This window comes from Molossus molossus, unplaced genomic scaffold (genome assembly GCF_014108415.1).
Source record: "Molossus molossus isolate mMolMol1 unplaced genomic scaffold, mMolMol1.p scaffold_m16_p_1, whole genome shotgun sequence".
NCBI classification, from domain to species: Eukaryota; Metazoa; Chordata; class Mammalia; order Chiroptera; family Molossidae; genus Molossus; species Molossus molossus.
Window position 1 is genome coordinate 53,558,858 of NW_023425344.1, and position 25,431 is coordinate 53,584,288.

At 36.6% G+C, this 25,431-nt stretch overlaps 1 protein-coding gene across 1 annotated transcript; it reads left to right on the forward strand.

The window, feature by feature from the left end:
- The first annotated feature begins 745 nt into the window (after positions 1–745).
- On the forward strand, positions 746–24,087 carry AFM (afamin). The gene is made up of 14 exons (XM_036246290.1): positions 746–833; positions 3,433–3,481; positions 3,771–3,903; positions 4,551–4,762; positions 5,592–5,724; positions 10,332–10,429; positions 11,203–11,332; positions 13,655–13,869; positions 17,004–17,136; positions 19,428–19,525; positions 20,554–20,686; positions 21,716–21,939; positions 22,712–22,844; positions 24,052–24,087. The coding sequence occupies exons 1-14, from the start codon at positions 746–748 to the stop codon at positions 24,085–24,087; spliced, it is 1,815 nt and encodes a 604-aa protein (XP_036102183.1).
- The last annotated feature ends 1,344 nt before the right edge of the window (positions 24,088–25,431 follow it).

Genomic DNA, 25,431 nt, shown 5'->3' on the forward strand with positions numbered 1-25,431 from the left:
GGATAATTCTAGGAAATCTCCCACTCAGACAGTTCCCAGTAAGATCACACCCAGTTGCTTACGCTGTTACTCTTCTCATTAATGCCAGCTTTATTAGATTTTCTTTTCTTTTTTTATCATGTAGTTAAAAATATTTCCATATTTAGGATCATGTTCTTAGTATAGGTTCAGAAATTTGAATGATTGGTTCAAATAACCTGAATATTTTTAAGACTATTGATCCTTATGTTGACACTTGTTTTCCAAAAGCTTTAAATATATGGGTACTTGTTTTGCTCTATGTTTACCAGAATAAGATATCTTAATTGTTTTCTTTTTCCTAATTCTATCAGGTATAAAAAATTATTATTTTTAAATTTAATTTTCTTTGATTGCCAGCAAAATTTAACACCTTTCTAGTTGTGTTTTCTCCTTGGTGAATTATTTATTTCAGTCCTTTTTCTCTTAGCACTTGCAACATTTCAATACTTTTTTTCAGTTGTCTATTTGATTAAGTATTGTGCATACTTAACCTGTGGACTTCTTTCTAACTCAACAGATTTTTCTCAGTGAAACACAGAAATAATTTTTTCCTAGTTAATAATTAGCAAAAATTCTGCAGCGCGATCAAATAACAATCAAATATGAGACATGTGAGCAGTAGGTTAAACAGGTTACTTTTTTACCAGCAGTGTCAAAGAATAATATAAAAACTTGATTTTCCTCAATCACATTACTTTCCTTTGTGAATGTGATTTCTAAAGAAATGAAACAGTTAAAACTTGTAGATTTTGTTATTTTCTTGTTCTTTTTGACTGAATCCCTAAGCTTGCCCACAAAGCCTCAAGATGTTGGTAAGAAATTTACTTGTATCTCAGCTATGAAATGACTAAATTGGGGTAATTTCTATTTTTTTAACCTGTATTCTTTCAACTTAATTTTAATTTTTTTCTTTTCCCCACCACTGCTAGTTTATATATACTGATCAGATATCCGGAACTATTCTAAATTTTGTATTTCGGTGGTCATATTACCCAATCTATAGACAGAGACAGTAATCACATCCAGCAAATGGTTATCAGTCTTATGTCAGTGTCGAAAGTGTTGCTAGGAGATATAATATGGATTTGAAAATACTTGTATTTCTTGCATATGTGTATAGTGTATGGTGATAGTGAACACCAGGTTTGAGTTGAGATTTTTCTGGAAACTTTAGCTGTTCAACCAACTGGATAGAAAACACCTTTAGGGTATGAAGGACCTTGCTTCTTCCAACTGCACAGTTTATAAATCTCCCCAAGCCTATGCAGCCCCGGCCCACAAGCCTGGCCAAGGCAGTGTCTGTTTGGAGAAAGTGTGACTTTTATATTTCTTCTACCTAAAAAGGGAACATTTTGAACTTCATCTGTGAGAGGAGGTGTTTTTTGTAAACCCTCTGGCCTCAAAGGAGCACCTTTTTGTAACTTGTACAAAGGTGTCGTAAGTCTATTGATTACCTCATAATGTACATAATGCCTAGAAGATGAGGACTGTGTCTTACTCAATTAGATACCCTCCACAGTGCCTGCCAGTAAGACCCACTCATAGGGCTTGAACAAGAGTGGTTGTTCTTTAATTTTCCTTCTCATTTGCCCCTTGTAACAACCTGTTCAAAAATTCTATTGATTTTTGTCTCTGATATCTTTTGCCTCTACGTTTTCCTTTGCATTTCCATTATCCTACTAAAATCCATGTCCTGCTGACTTCTCAATAAGACAATTGCAGTAGTCTTCTGATAAGTTTTTTCTTTTTTCTATCCATTCATTCATTCTTCCATCCATCTATTTAACAAATAGTTCTCATCACTTTTTATTTATCAGCCTCTGTGGGACATCCCAACATATTATACTACTACCTGACTGGTATTTCTTATCATATAGAAATAATCATTTTATATAAACATTCCAATGGCTATCTATGACTTCCAGTTGAAGCCCAAACTCCCAGCTTTCTATGCAAGACCCCCATAATCTGGGCCCAGGTCTGTTCTATCTTAGATTCCATTATTATTTTTTATGACCCATGTTCTCATCAAAGTGGATTAATTGACCTTCCCTAAAAACATCCCAAAACTTCTCACCTTTGTGCTTTTACTCACATTATTTTATCCATATAGAAAGATGAGGCTCCTTATTTTCCTGTTAGCGGAAATCTTGTAAAGTTTTTTAGATTTAACTCATATGCCAGTTCTCCCATAATCTATTCCTAGTTCTTCACCAGGGATCATAAAGCATTCCTGTCAAATACTTACCCACCTTATTTTAGAATGTCATATACATTTTACTTTTAAATTGCAGTTTACGTTCAATATTATTTTATATTAGTTTAAGATGTACAGCATAGTGGGATTAAGAAGTACAAATTGAGCCCTGGCTGGTGTTGCTCGGTGGTTAGAGTGTCGGCCTGCACATTGAAAGGTTTCAGGTTCAAGGGCATGTACCTGGGTTGCAGGTTTGATTCTGCCCTGGTCAGGGCACGTGCAGAAAGCAACCAATCAATATATCTCTCTTACATCGATATTTCTCTCTCTCTCTCTTTCTCCCCATCTCTTCCTTCCTTCCACTCTCTCTAAAAATCAATGGAAAAAAATATCCTTGGGTGAGGATTAAAAGAAAAAAAAAAAGAAGTACAAATTGGTAGTTACAAAATAGTCCCTGGGATGTAAAGTACAGCATGGGGAATGCAGTCAATACTATTGTAATAACTATGTGTGGTGCCAGGTGGGTACTGGAAATATTGGGGGGAACACTTTGTAAAGTATTTGATCACCTAACCAGTATGCTGTTATATACATTTTAAATTGGATTAGACATAGTCATGTTCATGAGTCACTTGTACTGTGAGAATACTTAGGAACCTGAGGTCCAAGGGAGGTGTTTTGGTCATCACTGATTGCCTCATAATGTACAGCCTAATACTATGCTAAAGTAAGGACTCCATGAAAGTTGTCTATGTGGACAAATGTAAATGTGCTTGGTTTATGCTCATTGGGAGGGAATCAATGATCTGAGACTAGTTCAGAGATCACCTAAATGTGTGTGTCTGGCTAGCACTGTAAACTATACTGACCCCCAGTATGCTATAGTAGCTCTTGTTTGGTTCTGTTGTAACATTACATCACCTATCAGTTTACCTTCATGTTACTTTTATAGTCATACATGATAAATATTTAACATTAAATTGGTGCTTTTATTTGAAATTTTGTTTGGGGAGCCATCAATGACAAATCTTAAGTCTAGTCGGTTTGAGATTAATTCAAGTCAATTCAATTTAATGGATATATTTTGAGCACATATTCAGCTGTGATTAAGATCCCATATTTTATACTTTGTAAATTTAAATATCCTATATAGTTATTTATTGGGAAAATGTTAAATTACCAGGATATATAACTTAAATATCTTTGCTTTTCAGATGATTTTAGTATTACCCAGAAATTTATAGAAGAGAATGTTGGATATATGTGAGTTTCTCTAAAATCTTTTTGATGATGATGTTGGTGTTTATCGTAATCTCATCTGGTATATTCCAGAACTGTTAATGCTTCTCAAAATTACTTTAATTAAGTAGAAACCATATTTTAAAAGTAAATACAGGTGAGGTAATTGAATTGTGAAGAAGTTGTACAATGTATAGCCTCACACTTTGATAATTTCCTGAGGTTAGTCAACAAGTGGATGTCCTATGGGTTTGTTGGGCATACATGGAAATTCTGCAGGTAGTCATTGTGCACTCTGTGTGGACTGTTGCAGCACCATTATTACATTTGCTCAATATATTCAGAAGGCATCCTTTGAGGAAGTAGAAATGTTGGCAAAAGCCATGACGGAATACAGAGATCAATGCTTGACCAACAGGACACTCCCTCAGTGTTCAAAACTACCTGTAAGTAAATTGTTTGCATTTCTTAAACAGACATGTTTATTAGTCAACACTGAGACAATTTTTGGCTAAAAATCTAAAATGAGAGTTACTCTGTGCCCTCATTTTTTATGTTGTCTGGCATTGACATTTAGGATAAGATAGTTGCCTAAGAGAGATGCAAGTCTGCATTATGCCCATGAGCTTGCAGTCCATATGCATACAGGTACAGGGCAGCCAAAAGCCTGGCAGAGCTCACAGAAGTACAGCGGTACCCTCCTTAGCTGCCTCTTTTAATATGTACTCTACAGTCACACCCTCTTTTCTTAGCCTTTCCGCTTAGAGTTACCATCTGCATCTCCAGAAAAGTATTACTAAACATCACTACTAAATACTTTACCAAGACATTCACACTCAGACTTTGTCACCTTGGGAGAGGAGGCAAAAAAGCTGCAAAGGAAAAAGTAAGAGGTTCGAGAGCCTCAGGATAGAATAGAGTTTCCCAGAGTGTGGGATGGTTGTCAAGGGTGTGGGTCAAATTGCAATTGGGATATTTGGGAAAATTGCAATCTTTTCTTAAAAGGGTGATGTTCACTAGTCATTGCATCATCTCAAAAGATTGAGAAACTATACAGTGAATGAAAAGTGTCTTTTACTTCTTTGTTGTACAGAATGATGCTTTACTAGAAGCAATATGTTCTATGGAGGGGCTGCCAAAAGAGCATAATTTTTCACACTGCTGCAGTAAGGTTGACTTTGAAAGAAGACTCTGTTTCTTTCTTAATAAGAAAGCTGATGTAGGATTTCTGCCTCCTCTGCCTACTCTGGATCCTGAAGTGAAATGCCAGGCTTATAAAAGTAACAGTGAATCTTTTCTAAGCAAGTAAGTTTAATTTTAATAGAAAAATGATGTAATTGAAAAATTATTCTTCAGCTAAAGAATACCTAATATCTATTTCAAAGAAACACAGTGGTGTTCACTGACCGATTAATACATCCATTGTTTATTGTGTGTCAGATTCTGTGTTTAGTGTTGAGAATATAAATATAAATAAGGTATGAAACCTGCTTTCAAGATCCTTTCATTAATGATGTGTATTCTCTATTTGATAAGCCCTATAACAGAAGTATGTGCATGGCGAAAAATTACTAGTGGAAGAAATAATATAGCCTTCCCAAAGGGAAGGTGTAGGTTTTACCAAGAACAAACATGAAATCAATAAATGTTTAGCAAAAATTTATTTTCAATAATGCAGTAATTGCAGAAGCAGAGACTTTCTGGAAGCTCTTGTACACACTGAAACTTAAATCACAAGTCTATTTGAAAATAAGTGAATATGATCCTTGAATCTCAGATAGTGTGTCTGAGTAGCTGTTCTTTGAACATGGAGGAGAGAGCTGCTAGCCCCCTGGCAGTGTGGGGAGGGAAGGACAATTTTCATATCTCAGTGTTCAAGATTAGAATTGCAATCATCAATCTTATTTCAGAGTTGGTAATTCAATGATAAGACTCTAAAATACTTCTCCTGGGAACTGGACATTGCTGCCTTATATTGAAGACTTCTCTAACAGGAAACCCTTCTTCCTTGTACTTTCATTTTCACAACTTGATCTTCTTGCCTTTTCCTGTCTTTCCTTTCCCTTCTATTTTTTCCTCCTCCCTTGTCTTTTATTTCTTTATTTCTTCCCTTCTCTATTTTTTTCTATTATAGTTATATCTATGAAGTTTCCAGAAGGAACCCCTTTGTTTTCGCCCCTACACTTCTAACAGTCGCTGTTCGTATTGAGGAGATGATTAAAACATGTTGTGAGGAACAAGACAAAGCTAACTGCTTTCAAACAAAGGTGGGTATTACATTTATTTCATGGATAAGGATAAGGAGTATCCAATACAGCAGATCCTTACTGAAAATTAAAATTATAGCAAAAGAGTTGTTTATCATTTATAACCAATTTCTTTCTACATTATGGTTTTCAACCTATTAGCCACCTGCTGCTGATCTAAAAGCCCTTATTACCCGAAACCCTTGAACTACAATCACCCATTTCGGGGTCTCTCTTCTGGCTTTGTCTTCCTTGTACATCAGAAGAAAACCCTAGGGAATAAATATTCAGGGTAAAATCTGACATTTTACCTTCTATCCTTGGCAAGCCTTCTTTTTTTTTTTTTAATGAATTTTTATTTATTTTTTTGTTACAGATATTTTACCTTTTTACCCCATTGGCACCCCCCACCCTACCCCCCCTCCACCCTGTCCCCGGTTTAGTTGTCCATGTCCATTGGTCATGCATACATGCATATAAGTTCTGTGGTTTATCTCTTCCCACTCCCCCACCCCCCATCCCCTCTTCTGAGGGATGTCAGTCTGTGCCCTACTTCCATGTGTCTGGGTCTACTGTATTCCTCAGACTGTTATGTTCATTATATTCTGTATATAAGTGAGATCATGTGGTATTTGTCTTTTTCTGCTTGGCTTCTTTCACTTAGGATAATACTTTCCAGGTCCCTCCATGTCGTCTCAAAGGATAAGAGATCTTTCTTTCTTACTGCTGCATAGTACTCCATTGTGTATATATTCCACAGCTTTTTTATCCATTCGTCTACTGGTGGACACTTGGGCTGTTTCCAGATCTTAGCTATTGTAAATAGTGCTGCTATGAACATGGGGGTACATATATTCTTCCTGATTGGTGTTTCAGGCTTCTTAGGGTATATTCCCAGCAGTGGGATCACTGGGTCAAATGGAAGTTCAATTTTTAATTTTTTGAGGTAGCACCATATTGTTTTCCATAGCGGCTGCACCAGTCTGCATTCCCACCAGCAGTGTATTAGAGTCCCCTTTTCTCCACACCCTCGCCAACACTTGTTGTTTGATGATTTGTTGATGGCGGCCATTCTGACAGGTGTGAGGTGATACCTCATTGTTGTTTTAATTTGCATCTCTCTGATGATTAGTGATGTTGAGCATTTCTTCATATGTCTCTTGGCCATTTGTATGTCCTGTTTGGAGAGGTGTCTATTCAGCTCCTCTGCCCATTTTTTAATTGGGTTCTTTGTCTTCCTTTTGTGGAGTTGTATGAGCACTCTATATATATTGGAAATTAACCCCTTATCTGATACATCATTGGCAATGATGTTCTCCCATACAGTGGGTTGCCTTTCCATTTTGATGATTGCTTCTTTTGCTGTGCAGAAGCTTTTTAGTTTGATGTAGTCCCATGTGTTCATTTTCTCCTTTATTTCTGTTGCCTTAGGTGATGTATCAGTGAAAATTCTGTTCCGTGTGATGTCCGAAATTTTGTTGCCTACATTTTCTTCTAGAATTTTTATGGATTCACGGGTCACATTTAAGTCTTTTATCCATTTTGAGTTTATTTTTGTGTATGGTGTAAGTTGATGGTCTACTTTCATTTTTTTGCATGTAGCTGTCCAATTTTCCCAACACCATTTATTAAAGAGGCTGTCTTTACTCCACTGTATGCTCTTGCCACCTTTGTCAAATATTAATTGAGCGTATTGCCTTGGGTCCATTTCTGGGTTTTCAGTTCTGTTCCACTGGTCTATATGCCTGTTCTTGTGCCAGTACCAGGCTGTTTTGGTTACAGTGGCTTTGTAGTATAACCTGATATCTGGTATTGTGATCCCACCTACTTTGTTCTTCTTTTTCAAGATTGCTGTGGCTATTCGGGGTCTTTTTTGGTTCCATATGAACTTTTGAAGTATTTGTTCTAGTTCTATGAAATATGTCGTTGGTATTTTGATGGGGATTGCATTGAATCTATAGATTGCTTTGGGTAGTATGGACATTTTAATTATGTTAATTCTTCCAATCCATGAACAGGGTATGTGCTTCCACTTTTTTATATCTTCCTCTATTTCTTTTTTCAATGACCTGTAGTTTTCTGCAAATAGGTCCTTTACTTCTTTGGTTAAGTTTATTCCTAGGTATCGTAATTTTTTTGGCGCGATGGTAAATGGGATTGTTTTTTCAGTTTCTCTTTCTGTGAGTTCATCATTGATGTACAAGAATGCCGTCGATTTCTTGACGTTAATTTTGTATCCTGCTACTTTGCCAAATTCATTTATTAAGTCTAATAGATTTTTGATGGAGTCTTTAGGGTTTTCTATGTACAATATCATGTCATCTGCAAATAAGGACAGTTTCACTTCCTCCTTTCCAATTTGGATCCCTTTTATTTTTTCTTCATGTCTGATTGTTATGGCTAAGACTCTCAGTACAATGTTAAATAAGAGTGGCGAAAGTGGACATCCCTGTCTTGTTCCTGTTCTTAATGGAAATGTTTTTAGTTTCTGTCCATTGAGTATGTGTTGGCTGTAGGTCTTTCATATATGGCCTTTATTATGTCGAGATATGATCCCTCTATTCCTACATTGCTGAGCGTTTTTATCAGAAATGAATGCTGGATTTTGTCGAATGCTTTTTCAGCATCTATTGATCTGATCATGTGGTTTTTATTCTTCATTTTGTTTATGTGGTGTATCACGTTTATTGATTTGCGAATATTGTACCAGCCTTGCATCCCTGGAATGAATCCTACTTGGTCATGGTGAATAATTTTTTTGATGTATTTCTGGATCCGATTTGCTAATATTTTGTTCAGGATTTTGGCGTCTATGTTCATCAGGGATATTGGCCTGTAGTTTTCTTTCTTCGTAGTGTCTTTTTCTGGTTTTGGAATTAGAATTATGCTGGCCTCATAGAATGTGTTTGGAAGTCTTCCTTCTTCTTGAATTTTTTGAAATAGTTTGAGGAGAATGGGTGTTAGTTCTTTTTTGAATGTTCGGTAAAACTCCCCCGTGAAACCATCTGGGCCTGGGCTTTTGTTTGCTGGGAGAGTCTTGATTACCTCTTCAATTTCATTAGTTGTTATTGGTCTGTTCAAGTTTTCTATCTCTTCTGGGAATAGTTTTGGGAGACTGTGTGTTTCTAGAAATTTGTCCATTTCGCTTAGATTGTCGAATTTGTTGCCATATAGTTGTTCATAGTAGTTGTTAACAATCTTTTGTATTTCCGTGGTGTTGGTTGTTACTTCTCCTCTTTCATTTCTGATTTTGTGTATTTGGGTTCTCTCTCTTTGTTTCTTGGTGAGTCTCGCTAAGGGTCCATCAATCTTGTTTATCTTTTCAAAAAACCAGCTCTTTGTTTCATTGATCCTTTGAATTGTTTTTTTGGTCTCTATGTCATTTATTTCTGCTCTGATCTTTACTATTTCCTTCCTTCTACTTGCTCTGGGGTTTTCTTTTTGTTTGCTTTCTAATTCTTTAAGTTGTGAGGTTAGACAGTCAATTAGAAATTTTTCTTGTTTTTTGAGGTAGGCCTGTAGTGCTATGAACTTCCCTCTCAGAACTGCTTTCGCTGCATCCCATAGATTCTGTGTTGTGTGTTCATTTTCATTGGTTTCCAGGAAGTTTTTAATTTCTTCCTCGATCTCCTCGGTGACTCATTCATTGTTTAATAACATGCTATTTAACCTCCATGTGTTGAAATGTCTTTGCATGTTCTTGTTGCAATTGATTTATAGTTTCATGCCATTGTGATCTGAGAAGATGCTTGATATGATTTCAATCTTCTTGAACTTGTAGAGATTTAGTTTGTGTCCTATCATGTGGTCTATCTTTGAGAATGTCCCATGTGCACTTGAGAAGAATGTGTATTCTGTAGTTTTGGGGTGTAATTCTCTGTAGATATCTATTAAATCCATTTGGTCTAGTGCTTCATTTAGAGTCTCTGTTTCCTTGCTAGTTTTTTGCCTAGAGGATCTATCCAGTGCTGTCAACGGGGTGTTGAAGTCCCCTGCTATGATTGTATTGTTGTCGATTTCTCCTTGGAAGTCCTCCAGAAGATTTTTAATATATTTTGGTGCTCCTATATTGGGTGCATATATGTTTATCAAGGTTATATCTTCCTGTTGGATAGATCCTTTCAATATTATGTAGTGGCCGTCTTTGTCTCTAGTTATGGTCTTCATTTTGAAATCTGTTTTATCAGATATGAGAATTGCTACCCCAGCTTTTTTTTGCTTTCCATTTGCTTGGAAAATTTTTTTCCATCCCTTCACTTTCAACCTATGTGAGTCTTTTGTTGAGAGGTGGGTCTCTTGTAAACAACATATAGATGAGTCATGGGCAAGCCTTCTTTTAGTTAACCCTAAAATGGAATCATCCTGGTAGAGATGAAGAAACTCACAGCATGCCGCATGACGCATCTTCCCACCAAGTGCAATTCAGTTATCAGAAAGACCGGCCCCACCTTAGTCATGTGCCACACATGTGTATTTTTTCTGATATGTAAATTCACTGCAATAAAAATCCCATATATATATTTTTTATTACTGAGCAAGCTTTGGAACAGTTTAGTTGACATGTAGTTAAGGATTAAGAGTAGTGGGATTTTGCTTTTGCTTTAACAGAATTTTCTTTCTCTTTCCAGGCGGTACCTGTCATACAATATTTAAAAGCATTGTCTTCTTATCAAAAAACTGTCTGTGGGGCATTTTTGAAGTTTGGACCACAAGTTTTAAAATCTATGTGAGTTTTATAATATGTACCTTGTCTCTACTTGTATTTTCTTGTCTGTGTTCCAATTTTGTTAAATCGTTGATGATTTTTTACTTATACTCTCCCTAGTTCCTCAGTCTAGGTGGATAGCTCAGAACCAGGACATTACACACAGATGAAAAAAGATTTGGGAGGCAGAGAGAGCCCAGAAAGAAAGAGGGCAACTTCTGAGATATTCTTTGGTTAGCTGGGAATCTGAATTGGTCTGAGAGTTCCCAACTAGGAACTAAATCCTCCAAATGCTTTAGTATGACATATCTACCCATCTCTGACCTTAATAACTAGGAGTCTACTTTATATGGATAAATTCTATCTCAATTGCTTACCCCTAACCAGTTAATAATGGTGTTAGTGCAATTTTTTGAGAATAATTCTAAAATTTCAAATAGATAAGCAGGACAGAGCTCTGTGACGGATTATCTATGCTGACCATGGACATGGTGAACAGGACATGGTGGTCCTTACAAGGACCTTCCATAATTTTGCTGTAAAAATTGTGGAAGACAGCACATCTCTCCAGCCCTTTTTCCCCCAGTCCTGGTTAGGATCCAAATATCAGCCTAGGATTTTCATAGTTATCATGCAGGTCAGGCAATGCATAAACAGCTATTTGGGAAAGATATCTGTGAAAAAACAAAGGTACCAGTGCTTTTTGCAGCTACTTATACTGTATCATCATATAATTCCCTTTTGTCTTACTTGCTGTTCAAATTGTTTTAGTGGTTTATCAATTCTCTTTCCAGATACATTGTTACACTTAGTCAAAAATTCCCCAAGATTGAATTTAAGGAACTCACCTCCCTTCTAGAAGATGTTTCTTCCATGTACAGTGGATGCTGTGAAGGGGATGCTGTGCATTGCATTCATGGCAGGGTAAATATTCTCTAAAACCGAGTAAAGAGAGTGATTTTCACAGCCACTTTTTATCCTGAACTTGTCCTCATGTGTGGCTACCTTACCGCAGTGAAATGAGAAATTTAATAGATTGTTAACATTGTGTTTAATAACATAAAGTAAATATAATAAAAAGCAAAATGTTTACAAATATGCCCAAACAAAACTTTTTTTTTAATACATGGGGTCGTTAGATTATTCAGCAGATTCTGTTTCATATGACTAAATGTCTCTGACATAAAATTTCATAAATTTAGAATTCATGCACATTCATTTAGATGATAGAAGTATTCTTTAATATTGCAAATCTTGCCCTGGCCAGGTGGCTCAGTTGATTGGAACATTGTCTTGTACACCTAAAGATTGTGGGTGCGGTTCCCGGTTAGGACATGTACCTAGGTTGCAGCTTTGATCCCCAATAGGGGTGCGTATAGAAGGCAACTGGTCAATGTTTCTCTCTCACATTGATGTTTCTTTATCACTCTCTCTCTTTTCCTCCCTCTCTAAAATCAAAACAAACAAAAAACACAAACATCTCTGGTGAGGATAAAAAAATATTGCAAATCTTCTTTTAGAGATATTAGAAATCAATAGTAAAGTTCAGAGAATGATTTGTTACCATTATATTTTTAAGAGCTGTTTTCTCTGAGTTTCCTCAGGTTATTTAGGAACAGTCTTTCAGAATGACTGAATATGTTCATTAAAAATAACTCTTACTCTATTGTTTAAAATTTTTCTCTAAGAGTGCATACTGGTAAATATATTGACTTAGTTTAAATTGTTCATGCATATGAAGGTAACCAATTTCATTAAAAGTTTCCTGACTTGTTGGTTGATGTTAGACTTTTTATTAGTATCTTTTAATTAGTTTTACTGTTTTAAATTTACAGTGAAAGAGTATGTTAATTAAATAATGTGAATTTTTGAATATAAAGATATGTATATTTTATTTCAATCAGTGGACAACAGAAGTCCCCAAGAATTATTTTGTTCCTAATCATACTCCAATTAAAGCAATCTCATTTACTATTTATTTTTGTATTTTTATGGGGATATAGGTTTTATAATATTAAATATAATATACTGAATCAGGATATAATTGAAGATTTTTCTATGCAATTTGGAGCTGAGTCAAAGGGATCATATTATATCCTTAATATCTTCTTTGATGCCTTTATGGAGAAATAAGAGGAATTAAATTGTAGTTCATTTAAATAGAAATGAATTCCAGACAGTAAGATATGAGTTGTCTTGAACAATAATGGCATTAGGTGACATGTGTATATGTTTGCAGAGACTGTCTCTCCGGGATGATGTGGTTTATTGAAAACATGGTGCCAACTCCTGTTCCACTTCTCAGCTCAACCCAGAGCTTCATTCCATGCTTCACCCTTGATGTGCACTGGAAAAAAATTTTAGGCAGGAGGAACAAATTGGGCAAAGTCACAGAGGCCTGCTCTTTTGGTGGAATACAATGTAGTTCATATAAAGCTGGAAGGGGGAGTAGAAAGAATGTGCAGCCTCATTCTGGAGAGTCTGGAGAAGGAACTAGGGGCCAGATCAGCTTGTAAAAAATTATCCAACTAATGAGTAAATAAGATCACTTCAGCTTCTGTCTTATTTCCATAACCTTATGTGGAGAACAGACTTAGGATGAGGGGTCGAGAGAGGAACTAGAGTAAGGTTTTGATTTTGTACATTATTTGATCATTTGAAGAGCTTCAAATTAATAATATCTATTGGAAAATGACAATAATGAGTAGAATAGCTTCTTATGTTTCAGAGTTCATCTGGTAGTTACTGTAGTGGTTCATTTGTTTATCATTCTTCCTTTCACTTATCAAATACTTACTGAATTTCCAGTATGTGCTTGACAATGTAGTTTCAGGACAAAAGATAAGAAATGTAGGATTATAGATATTAAAGTAACATGTCTGGTGCCCCTCAGTGAAGTGCAGGTAAACTCTTATGGGAAAGAAGCAACAATGTAGAATTCAAAATGCCAATATATCAAAGTAGGGGTAAAGTATTTAAAAGATTAATATTTAACAATAAATATGAATTTGTAATAAAGTTTATTTTTCATAGTTACATCATCTAAAATCTTGAGTAATAAAGCTGGTTTTAATATGAAACTTCATGTGTTTTAAATTAATACAAAATTTAAATACATTTGATCTATCAAAATAAAGCAATTTCAGGTGTGACACTCATGGTTGGCTTTGCATTCCATTATGAAGGAAAATACAGCCCTGACAGAATTGTGAAAATAAATTTATGTCTCATTCTTACTTGGTACAGAGCAAAGTTATGAGCCATATTTGTTTAAAACAAGATTCCATCTCCAGCAAAATTAAAGAGTGTTGTGAAAAACAAATTCCAGAACGTGGCGAGTGCATAATTCACTCATATAAAGATGACAGACCAGAGGATTTATCTCTAAGAGAAGCAAAATTTACTGAAAACAAAAATGTCTGTGAAGAACGAAATGCTGACCAACATATCTTCATGGCTAAGTAATATAACTCTATATTGAAATTTATAAGGCAAACAGAAACTTATGATTTGACCTATTTTGGCTAATTTGGGTGGAAGAAATGGGAACCATTTACATCAATGGGTATAACACAATTTTAAAAAAATCATGGTTATAGATTATAGTATTTTCACAATTTTAAGAAAATGCAACTGTATTTTAGTAATGGTTAATATTACTATATTAATTACTATATAATAGTAATGTATTATAGTAATGGTTAATATTTATCGAGTACTTGATTATGTGCCAGACAATGGGCGAAGTGCCTTATATAGATTATCTATTTCAATTCTTAGAAGATTATGTGAAATAAATGATCTCCCCCAATATTTCAGATGAGCAAACTGAGGTACAGAGAAGCTCAGTCGCTTTTTCAAAGTTCACAGCTAAAAAAAAAAACAGGACAGAGTAAGAATTTGACTCCAGAAGTTCTGACCTGAGAAGTTGTAGGCTTAACCGCCATGTGATGCCACCCCAGAGCTGTTCAGAGGAAGACTAGTGGATTTGGAAGCAAAGGGACAAGATTTAAGTGGTGGTTGAGTCACTAGGACAAGTTAACCTCTCTGTGCTTTAATTCATCATATGTAAAATTCCTGGAATATTCATTCATTCATTCATTCTTAGTTTATTGGTAATAAAATATAATCCAGGAACTTTACTAAGTTTATTATAGGGTTTCTATATCCCCAGTAAACTTTCATCAGTAGGGAGCATAATGTGAGAAGAGACAGACATACATAAATGAGTGCAAGAAATATTCTTTCATTTCTGACAGTGCTCTGTACTAATTAATGAGGGCAGAGAAGTGCCTTATATAGATTAAGTAGATCATCTATATAAGGCACTTCGCCCATTGTACCTGGGGCTGCTGGAAAGGCTTAATTGAAAGGAAGTTCTTGAGGAAATCTTGGTAATCCAGACAGAGTGGTAAAGCACGGATCGGAGTATAAAACGACTTGGTGTATATGTGGCTATGAGTAGGGTATCTGCAGTGAGAGACAGCGTAGTGAAAGATATAAGGGTTCAGATCACGCAGGCATGCTAAGTATCGAGATGCCAATGAAGGGTTTTCACTAAAGAATAAGGAAGGACAAAATCACTTTTGTTTTTTAGAAACTTCATCTGGAATGAATCCCAGTTTGGGGCTTAGGTGGTTGGGTAAGTAGTTTTCAGATTCAATGAGATGGGAAGTATGGGTGAAGAGGCAGGTTTGGGGTAAGAGAGTATGTTTGGATCTATGCACATTGGCTCTGATGTGTCTGTAGAATAACTAACTGGGACTGGCACCAGACAATTTTATATGACAACCTGGAGCTCTGGAAGAAGGCCTGAACTGAAGATACAGGCTATTGAATACTTAGCAAACTTTAAGTGCTTCTTACCTATTAACAAATTAATTTTCAAAACAACCCTCTGATATTAAAACACTGTTATTATTCTCATTTTACAAACAAGGAAACTGAAGCACAGAGATTGAGTAACTTGCTCCAAAGTCACACAGCTGATATGTGGTAGAGCCAGGATTCAAATGCAAACAGTCTGACTTCATTGCTTCTCACAAGTCATGGTACTAGATCAAATAAAAGTAAACCAAATGATAGCTATAATGCATTTCATTTGAGCCTGGCACATGTGCTTAGTGAATAAAAGTATTTTTATCGTTGTCGTCGTCGTCGTCATCATCATCATCATCATCATCATCATCACTATCACAACATAGATAGTGTTTGAAGTGTGGGGAGAAATGATAGAACAACAATGAACATGTTAAATCAGAAACAGAGATATAAGGTACAGTCTTTCTGGATGTGAATGTTTGATGCAAGACCTCAGTGGGTCTACCAAGTTAGGGTAGACTTCCAAAAGTTTTGTTTGCAACATTTTGATGGTGTTTTAGGTGTAATTTTATTTTTGGGGAAAGGTCCATGACTTAGGTCAGATATTAAGAGGAGCCCTTAATTCTCTGAAGGTTAAACACCTCTGCTTTAGGGCCTGGGAATATAGCCCATAAATGGGACTGAGAAGGCAGATGGAGAAGGAGGAGATATGTCAGAAAAAACAAGATTAATTAAAACAGTCAAATGCTGCAAGAAAAAGGTTAAGAAAAGTTCCCTGGACTTCAAAAATTCTTGTGAGGTATTGCTCTCACAAAACATGGAAGACCATTTTAATTTATTTTGAGTGGATAAGACTGACTTATAGAGAAGATTGTAAATAGCGCAGTTGAGGTACTTAGAGAAGACACTCCTCTCTTCAGAAGAGTCTTAAGAGAGTTTTATAGTTTAAAAAAGAATGAAGCAGGTATCACAGGTAACCTAGGTTCAAATTCTACACTTCCATGAATAGCAAGATGCCTAACTGGTCAGAGATAGTTTCCTCTGCTATAAAATAGTACTTATTCGAGGACTAAGTAAATCTAAATGAGAAAGTGTATAGAGAGACCAGGAAGCATATCTTCATCTCTTACACCCAAGGGTTGATCCAGTGTCTAGCACCTGTTAAGAGCTTAGTAAGTGTTAGCCTCTTCACTCTCCCTTTCCCACTTTCTCCCCAAATCATGCCCACCTATACCCTTGGAGCCTTTCATTGAGACCATGAAAACCACTGCCAATAATTTAGAACTGCAGGGTGATGGCTCCCATATTTGACAAGTGACAGGATGAAGTAACGAACAAAGGTTACTCTACAATCTCTCACCAAGTTCAGCACTGGGAATGGGAAGGATCCATATTTTCACCATCCCAAGTTGAAAGTCTAAGTGCATTTTCCAGCAGTATTAGACTCAATATGTATTTTCTTAAGTATTGGTGGTATGATATATTATTCCTGATACTTTATGAATTAAATCATCTTAACAATGAATTCTAAGTAACTGACAATTCCATCCTATAAATGAAAGCACTGTTAGTTTAAACCATAATTTAAAAGAGAATCTAGGTAAAATGATTGCCTGTAGTCAAATTGCCCTTTTAGATCACTCCTTGACCAAACCAGAGAAGGTACAGCACTTGAGAGCAGACTCGATGTTAGATGTAACTAGACTAAAAGACAGCAGGATTTGGTGTTTTGCTCTTTCAAGTTCTAATATACAAAATATTTTACTCACCACAGGTTTCTTTATGAATACTCAAGGAGACATCAAGAGCTGTCTACACCAGAGCTTTTAAGAATTGCTAACGTGTATGATGACCTCCTGAAAGAGTGTTGCAATGCAGAAAACCCTCCAGACTGTTACAGTATTGCAGTAGGTTCCACCTTGTTGTCCTAGAGAAATAAAACAAACAACTCAAAACAGCAAACACTTCAAAATTGATATCAAAGTTTTACTTTAGTTTAGGGGGATAGGAAATGTGACTGACAGTATGAGTCTACTTTGAATTCAGTGCAAGCTGACCTTTGGGAAGACCAAAATTATTAGTTTGGGTTATGCATAATGTTTTAAACTACTAATCCTGGGTGTTGAAGCAAAAATCTCTTTGTATTTTACATTTATATTTTTATTTATGTACTCTGTATTTTATTGGACTATATAGGATATTTTTATGATTGCAAAAGTAATAAATGATTATTAAAGATGATTTGAAAAGTACCAAAAGTTACAAAGAAAAAAATAAAAACTTTTTTATTCTGTCACCGAGGAAAAGTTATAATTAACATCTTTTTAATGAAAATATGCTTATACAGGGTAGGGCAAAAGTAGGTCTACAGTTGTTTTTATGGAAAATAATGCAATAATTAATAAATAATAATAGAAGCATAAACTTTGTTTTGTGTACTCACAACTGTAAACCTACTTTTGACCCACCCTAAGTATGTGTGTGTTTAAAAATAAGATTGGAATATTTCTTAAGGAATTTTTAGATATGTTTTTCATTTAGTGTCATAGAAAACTTTGTCATTAAATGGAATTCAAAATTACTTTATTTTAAATGATAGTATACCATCATAATAACTTATTTAACTGCTTTTCTACTGTGTTGGGCATTTTGAATGGTTAGTTAGGTTGTTTTTAATTTTATAAGTGACCCTGAAATATCTTGCTACTAATTTTTATTATTATTATTTGTTATTATTTTCTTAAGATAGATTATCAGAAGGAAAATTATTAGGTCAAAAATATGTACACTTAAAAAAACAAAATATAAATGGCTTAGTTAATTTCCGGAAAGTTTTTACCAGCATGGAGTCCTACACCAATGCTCAAAAATGCTCATTTTACTCCCACCTTCACCAACATTGCACACAGAAATTAACTGTTCTAGATTTACATATGTATAAAAAATAGTGAGCATGTTTTAAGCAAACATTTATTTGATTTTTAAATACAAAATTAAGTTTTTCCCATATAATTTTAGCTATAGTAGTTATGTTTTCTATATATAACTTTTTCATGTTTGTTACCAATTATCCTATTGAAATTAGTGTTTTTAATATCAATTCAAATGTACTTATTTTATACTATAAAAATTATTTGACATTTCTGATTTGTTTCTAATTCATTTGATAAATGCTTCTTTGTATTTCTTTTATTTTTATTTTTCATTTTTTTTTCCCTTTATTGATTTTAGAGAGAGAGGAAGTGAGAAGGAGAGAGACAGAATCATTGATGAGAAAGAACATTGATTGGCCACTTCCTGCATGCCCCCCAGTGTGAATTTGACCTGCAACCTGGGCATGTGCCCTGACCAGGAATCGAACTGGCGACCTCTTGGTGCATGGGTCGATGCTCAACCACTGAGACACACTGGCCGGACATGCTTTGGATTTCTTTTAAAAATTTCTCCCACTTGCCACAAAAGCCAGTTTATGCCCATTGATATCTGAGCAATGAAATAAGACTTGAGTTTTAGTGCAGCTCTGCTGGCCCTAACGAAGAGGTCTTTTTCTGCTCCTTACATGAATCATATTGCTATAATTTTTTTAAACATGGAGACATAATATGTCCCACAGCATCCATCCACTGGTGTGTAGCTTTCTCTCTGGTGTCCACTCAGTAAGTGTCAAATTTTATGTTTCATGAGAGGGAGTTTGTCAATATCTGAAGATAATTATTAGAGGTTTTAATTTCCAACACTAAATGATGAAAAATAAGGTATAAAATAAAGGTAAATGGGATTTAAAATGTTCTGTAGCAATTCTTTCTAGCTGGATCATTCTAGGCAAGTCACTACTTCACAAGGCCAATGTTTGTTACGTAAAATCAGAGGTCACAACTACTTCAAAGTGAGAATTGAATACGGTCTATGCTATTATCAGATTTGAAGTATATTTTGTAAACTAGAAAGTTCCAGTAAAAGTACAAATTGATGATGATGAAAAATTTGGACTTTCCTAATTAATTAAAACACATATCTATTACTATAATTGATGACATTCAAATTTTTACACACATATAAAGAAAACTACTCTCCATTTAGTGAGTAATATACGCTAACGTAGTTTGAAAATATTATATAAATAAAAAAGCTATTTGACAGGTTGACATAAAATTTATGATTAAATTTTAGATAAAATATTCATAACTCTTATTTTCAGGAAAGCAAATTCAATGAGACAACTGAGAAAAGTCTCCAGATGGTACAACGAGAATGTGAACGTTTCCAGAGCCTGGGAAAGGATGGCTTGAAATACTAGTAAGTTGTGTGTACAAGTGGGTTAACCCTGTGACCAGGATACAACAAAGGGAGCCACCATGGGTCAAAATTTTAGCTCAGCCTTTCAGTTATGGTCAATTCATAAACCCTGGGAAAGAATAAAACCATAAAAATCAAGAATGTACATCGAGCTGTCATATTAAACCTTTACTAGGAAGCAGGTTAGAAATTAAAGAAATACATGATTCTGGATAAATGGATTCTGTAGAGCTTTAGTTTTTGTTTGGACTTGTCTTTCTCACTCTCAACCCAGAATTTCTGGATTCTTCCCCATTTGGGTGTGGGGAGTGAGATGAAGCAAACTTTAGGTTATAATTTCCCAAGGAAAGGATAGTTTGCCCAGGATTTGAGTCCAACTTACTGAGTTTGTAGGAATAATTCTGGATTTGTTTAACACTGTAATATTTACTTTTTAGTGCACTTGTGAGCATTCATGAATAATACGTAGTTTATTCTAGATTTCCTCAATTAATTACCACATAATGTAATGTGTGTTGAAACCAAACATCTTCAGATCAACACAAAACATGGTTTAAAAGATATGATTTAACTATTTCTACAACCTGGCTGTTTGCTGGGAAGTCACGCAGCCCATTAAATATTTTAGTTTATTTCATTTCAGGTTACCCTGTACTAGCTTGTATTATTAAATTCTCCCTTTAAAATATCTGTTACTTATGCAAGGGATTTCAAGCAGGATTTTACATACTAGCGAGGGTATTTGCTCCCAAGGAGCACCTCATTTCACAGGTAAAACAGAGTGGGCAACTCTGAGAGTTTCTGAGATTACCATGAAATTAGAAGGAAGCCAAATTACAGATATCTAGGAGGCAGGGTTCAGGAAAACAGAGTGAAGAGACAGTTCTTTAGCTTTTATGAGAGAGCTGGGGTTCACATTGTCCTTACACTGATTGCTCATAGCCTTGACGGGTCAGGGTTTCAAGTAGCTAGACAAGGGAAAATGGGGATCTGCTCTGTTCAGAACCAAATAGACAATGTCCTTTCAGCTACTTGATCAGATTCACAAAGATAGCCCCTCAGCTCTCCACTGACGAACTGACCTTTCTTGGCGAGGGAATGGTGACAGCTTTGACCTCCTGCTGCACGCTGAGTGAAGAGTTTGCCTGCGTTGATAATTTGGTGAGCATGACCACGTACCTGACTATTCCTAAAAGACAAAAACAAATATATACAGCCCTGGCCGGTTTGTCTCAGCGGTTAGAGAGTGGGCCCGTGGACCAAAGAGTCCTGAGTTTGATTCTGGCCAAGGGCACATACCTCCGTTGAGGTTTGTCCCCGAAGAGCAGGTGGCAACCAATCGGTGTGACTCTCTCACATTGATGTTTTTCTCTCTCTCTTCCATCCTCTTCCCCCCCCCCCCATCTGAAAATAAATGGAAAAATATCCTCGGGTGAGGATTAAAAAAATGTAAAAAAACACATATATACAAGAGTATATGTATATGTAAGTATACATATATTTTAATTGTTTTATAGCAATTATCTGTCTTCCTCTCTTCATTGTTTTCAATATGGTTAAGCAAGGAATGTCAAGGTTTTTTTTGGGCTCACTGAAGCAAAATCTTAAAAAGCAAAAGAGAATGTCTTAAATACATGGAGTTATCCAAATCATCTTTCTTACTTCTTCTTAAGTAATTTATTTGTGCAAATGTTTTAGGAATCACAATCATGTTTCAGAATGATATAGTAGACTTTATAATTTTAAGTAATGTTACAAATTCTCCCTCTTGCCCCACCAGGTCAGTAAAAGAGTTACTGCTTCCCACCCAATTGCAAGTTGGGTGTATTTCTTTAGAGCTGGGTGAACAGTACCTTGGGAGACAGCCCAGGAGAAGGATAAATCTAAGGAACATAGTGTTTGGCTGCCACTTTTGTTTAGCTGTTCGCAGCTAACAATAAAAATTTATATATATGGCAACAAGAAATTAATCTCTAAGTATTTAAGTTGCTTTGGTTTGAAATTTTGTTATAAGTTATGCCACTTAGGACCTCAGCCTCTATTTTTCTGTGTACGTAGTGTCGTATTATGAGTATGCGTCTTCTGAGTAAAGTTAACAGTGAACTCACAATAATCTAACTATTCGTTTAACCATATTTCGAAGCTCCATTCATGTTTTAAAGACCTGAGTTCCAACTTTCATTGGTATAGGTGGATTTAGTTCTTGGAGAGATATGTGGAGTAAATGAAAATCGAACCATCAACCCTGCTGTGGACCACTGCTGTAAAACCAACTTTGCCTTCAGAAGGCCCTGCTTTGAGTCCTTGGAACTCGATAACACATACGTGCCTCCATCTGCCTCTCTAGGTTTATTTACCTTTCACACAGGCTTGTGTCAGGAGCATAATGAGGAGCTCCAGAGAAAGAAAGACAGGTACTATCATCCTCTCTCATTCGTCGTTTCTTCAGCCTGAAGACACACCGTGTCTTAAGGAGAAGGTTTATTGTAATGGATAAGTGGTTTTGGTGTCACAATCCTTTACCTTCCATCAAATTATCCTGTCTCTCTAACTCAGAAAACACTGGAACATATTGATTGCATTGTTTATAGGTGGAAACCTAGCTAGCCTTTTCCTTTGCTGTAGACATGAGGTGTCCAGCAGACTGTGATTCGAGAAAGTGACTTGCAGTAGCCAGCAGAAAGGCTGTTAGGATCATAATAAATCACATTTTCTTGAGGTAATGTCCTAGATGAATCTGGCTTAGTGTTTGAAAAAAGAAGAGGCCCAAAAGAGAAAGGAATTTTATTTTTATTTTCTTAGGCAATGCCATAAATGCCAAGAAATAAGACCTATTTTTTTTTTTTTTTTTAGATTTAGGCAGTGTCTATATCAAGTCAAGTGGAAAACAATTTTTTAGAAAAATCAAATGTAGTCACATAGTCTATAATACTGTGATAATGAAGACCTAATATATGTTCACATGTTTTATACTATCTTGCCTATAGTTACAGAACCCTATAAAGAATGTTACCATGGAAAATTTCAGGATACCCTTCCAAAAGTGAAATATTTTAATTTTTTATACTCACCCAAATTGAGACAGCCCCTACCCCAAGATATGTGATACTATAACAAACATTTTGGATAAGTGGAGCTTAAGAAAGAAAGAAATCTTCAATTCTATTTGCCACCTTCGGGTCACAGGTTTCTGGTCAACTTAGTGAAGCTAAAGCCCGAACTTGCAGATGAGGCGCTGCGGTCGTGGTTCACGGAGTTCTCTAACCTGGTGGACAGGTGCTGCAAGGCCACGGGGCCCGGAGCCTGCTTTAATGAACAGGTAGCTATATTCATTTTCCATTGAAATTCTACTGGTTTTCCTGGTCAAATAAAACACAGCAGAACTCCCCATAGGATCCTGCTTCCTCCCCACAGTGTCTCTGAAGCCGATGTTTGAGAGGACAATTGCTACACAGCTAATATGCAGCCTGTCTCTGACAAGGCTTTGGCACAGTCCCTTGGCAACAACATGGTTAAGAAAAGATGTCAGGAAAACCTGGGTTCTGATGCCACCAGTCTTGGCCATGAACTAAAACTGAACTGCAGTTCACCGCCTGTAAATGAGGATGGTTGGTGATCACTGTCTCTGAATGATACCTCTGGCCCTTTTCTGTTTTGAATCACCCATTATCTCAATAAAACAAACAGTCAAACTGACTGGGGAAGGAAATGAATCAGCTCCAAAGGGAGAGAAGAAGAAAGGGCATCGGTATGTGAAGGGCATGGCTGTCTCACCTCCATGGGTCTTGCCCAGCATCCCTAGGTTGAGAACGCATGTGTGTGAAGTGAGGAAGTGGGAGGTACGGGTAGTGGGGGTTGGAGGGAGAAAGGACGTGTGTCCTGCTTGGTCTCACTGCAGTGACTGGAGCCTGTGACAGACACACTGTAGTGTTCCAGGATTCTCGGGTGCCTGTGAGTGGCAGCCCAGTGATGACTCTTTGGAAGTACCTCTTCACTGTTTTCCAATGTTCTTTCTCACTGTTTCTTTTAGTGCAACACCCACTCCATTCCAGACTCCCTCACAATTCACGTGCTCACATGTATTTCATGCACACTCCCAGGCACACTTACTCATGCGTGGCTTTCATTCAGGTTGAGAGCCCTCCACCTTGCCAACTGAGAGATCAGTCTGTCTTAGTTTGTGAGACAATTTTTTGGGGAACAAATCATTAGTTTCTTAAAAATATGCTTCATGTAATTAGAGACATGACTCAATATCGAACACCTGACCGAGTGACTGTGTACCTGAGACCATGTAAAGAAAGGAATAAATTCACTGACAGTTCATAAAAAGCTTGGGGTGTCTGAAGTCAGGTTCACCTGAAGAAAGAGTGTTTGTTCACTGTCTCCCTTGTACAGTATATGAGTAGCTGAATAGCTCTTTCCAAAATTCAAGGCAATATGCTTCTCTAAATTTAAATAATGTCTTAAATTTTAAATCCTATATGTTTGTTTGTTTATTTATTTATTTTATTTCCCCCTGTTAGGGTCCAAAATTGGCAGCCAAAATCCAGACTTCTTGAGAAACATAAAAATAACCCACCAAAGGTAATACTTTCTGTCTCAATCAAACACCAAATGTATTTGTAACTTCTCTGATTGCCCTGGCTTTCCCCCTCTTGTGCATTAATGTCTATTTCTGGTTCCTCCCACACACATTGTACCTAACAGACTCCCGTATTAGTCCCGTGACAGTTCTCTGGGCGTCTACCACTCCTCATGGGCATCTACCACTCCTCATGGGCATCTACCGCTCCTCATGGGCGTCTACCGCTCCTCATGGGCATCTACCGCTCCTCATGGGCGTCTACCGCTCCTCATGGGCATCTACCGCTCCTCATGGGCATCTACCACTCCTCATGGGCGTCTACCACTCCTCATGGGCATCTACCACTCCTCATGGGCGTCTACCACTCCTCATGGGCATCTACCACTCCTCATGGGCGTCTACCACTCCTCATGGGCTGACACTGCTGCCTTTCTGTGGGCACTTCTTTTTTTTTTTTATCCTCACTTGAGGACATGTTTTGATATTTTGTTAAGATAAAGTGGGAGGGAGAGAGAGAGAGAGAAACATCAACGTGAAAGGGACACGTGGAGTGGCTGCCACCTGCACGACCCAACCAGGGCCAGGGACAAACTGCAACCGAGGTACATGCTCTTAGCGGAAACCGGACCTGGGTCCCTCTGGATCGCAGGCCGATGCTCTAACCACTGAACAAAACCATCCAGGGCGTCAGTGGGCACTTCTTACTGTGCAAGCAGTTTTCCAAAGACATGGACTTCTCTGCCTCTCGGCTGTTGCACTCAGCTCTCTAGACCAGAAAGGGGAGGCAACTGAATGTCTGAATGTTGACAGAGAGGCGAGGGTCGGGGTGGCAAACAGGCCGCAGCAAACCTGTTCCAGGAGTCTTACTGCAGAATTTACATAAACAAAAAGCAATGTTTGTGATTTCAAAAATATATATATAAAGGATGCACTTTCTTCTGCAGTTTAGGTACACAAGCTTTAGGAACAAAATGTTGGGTAGATGTAGCAATGATGTTCAATGCCTAGGAAGAGAGACCTGGACCACCACAGAAGTAGGTTTGTATCTACAAGAGGCAAAACATGGTTACCATTAGCTATTTTTATATACATGAATTTCCATCACTCAAGTTATAATATTTCATATTCTTTTGCTGCATAAGCTACTATTTTTTTCTTCCCAGGTTGTGGAGAACAGAAAGAAAGATCAACTGACCTACTTTCAGCTGTCCTGTTGTGAATTTCATTTTCTGAGAAGAACACAGTAAAAAGAACCTTTACCTGAAATCATGTTATTGCAGCAAGCAGTAAACAACAGAATTATAAAGCTGTTTCTCAA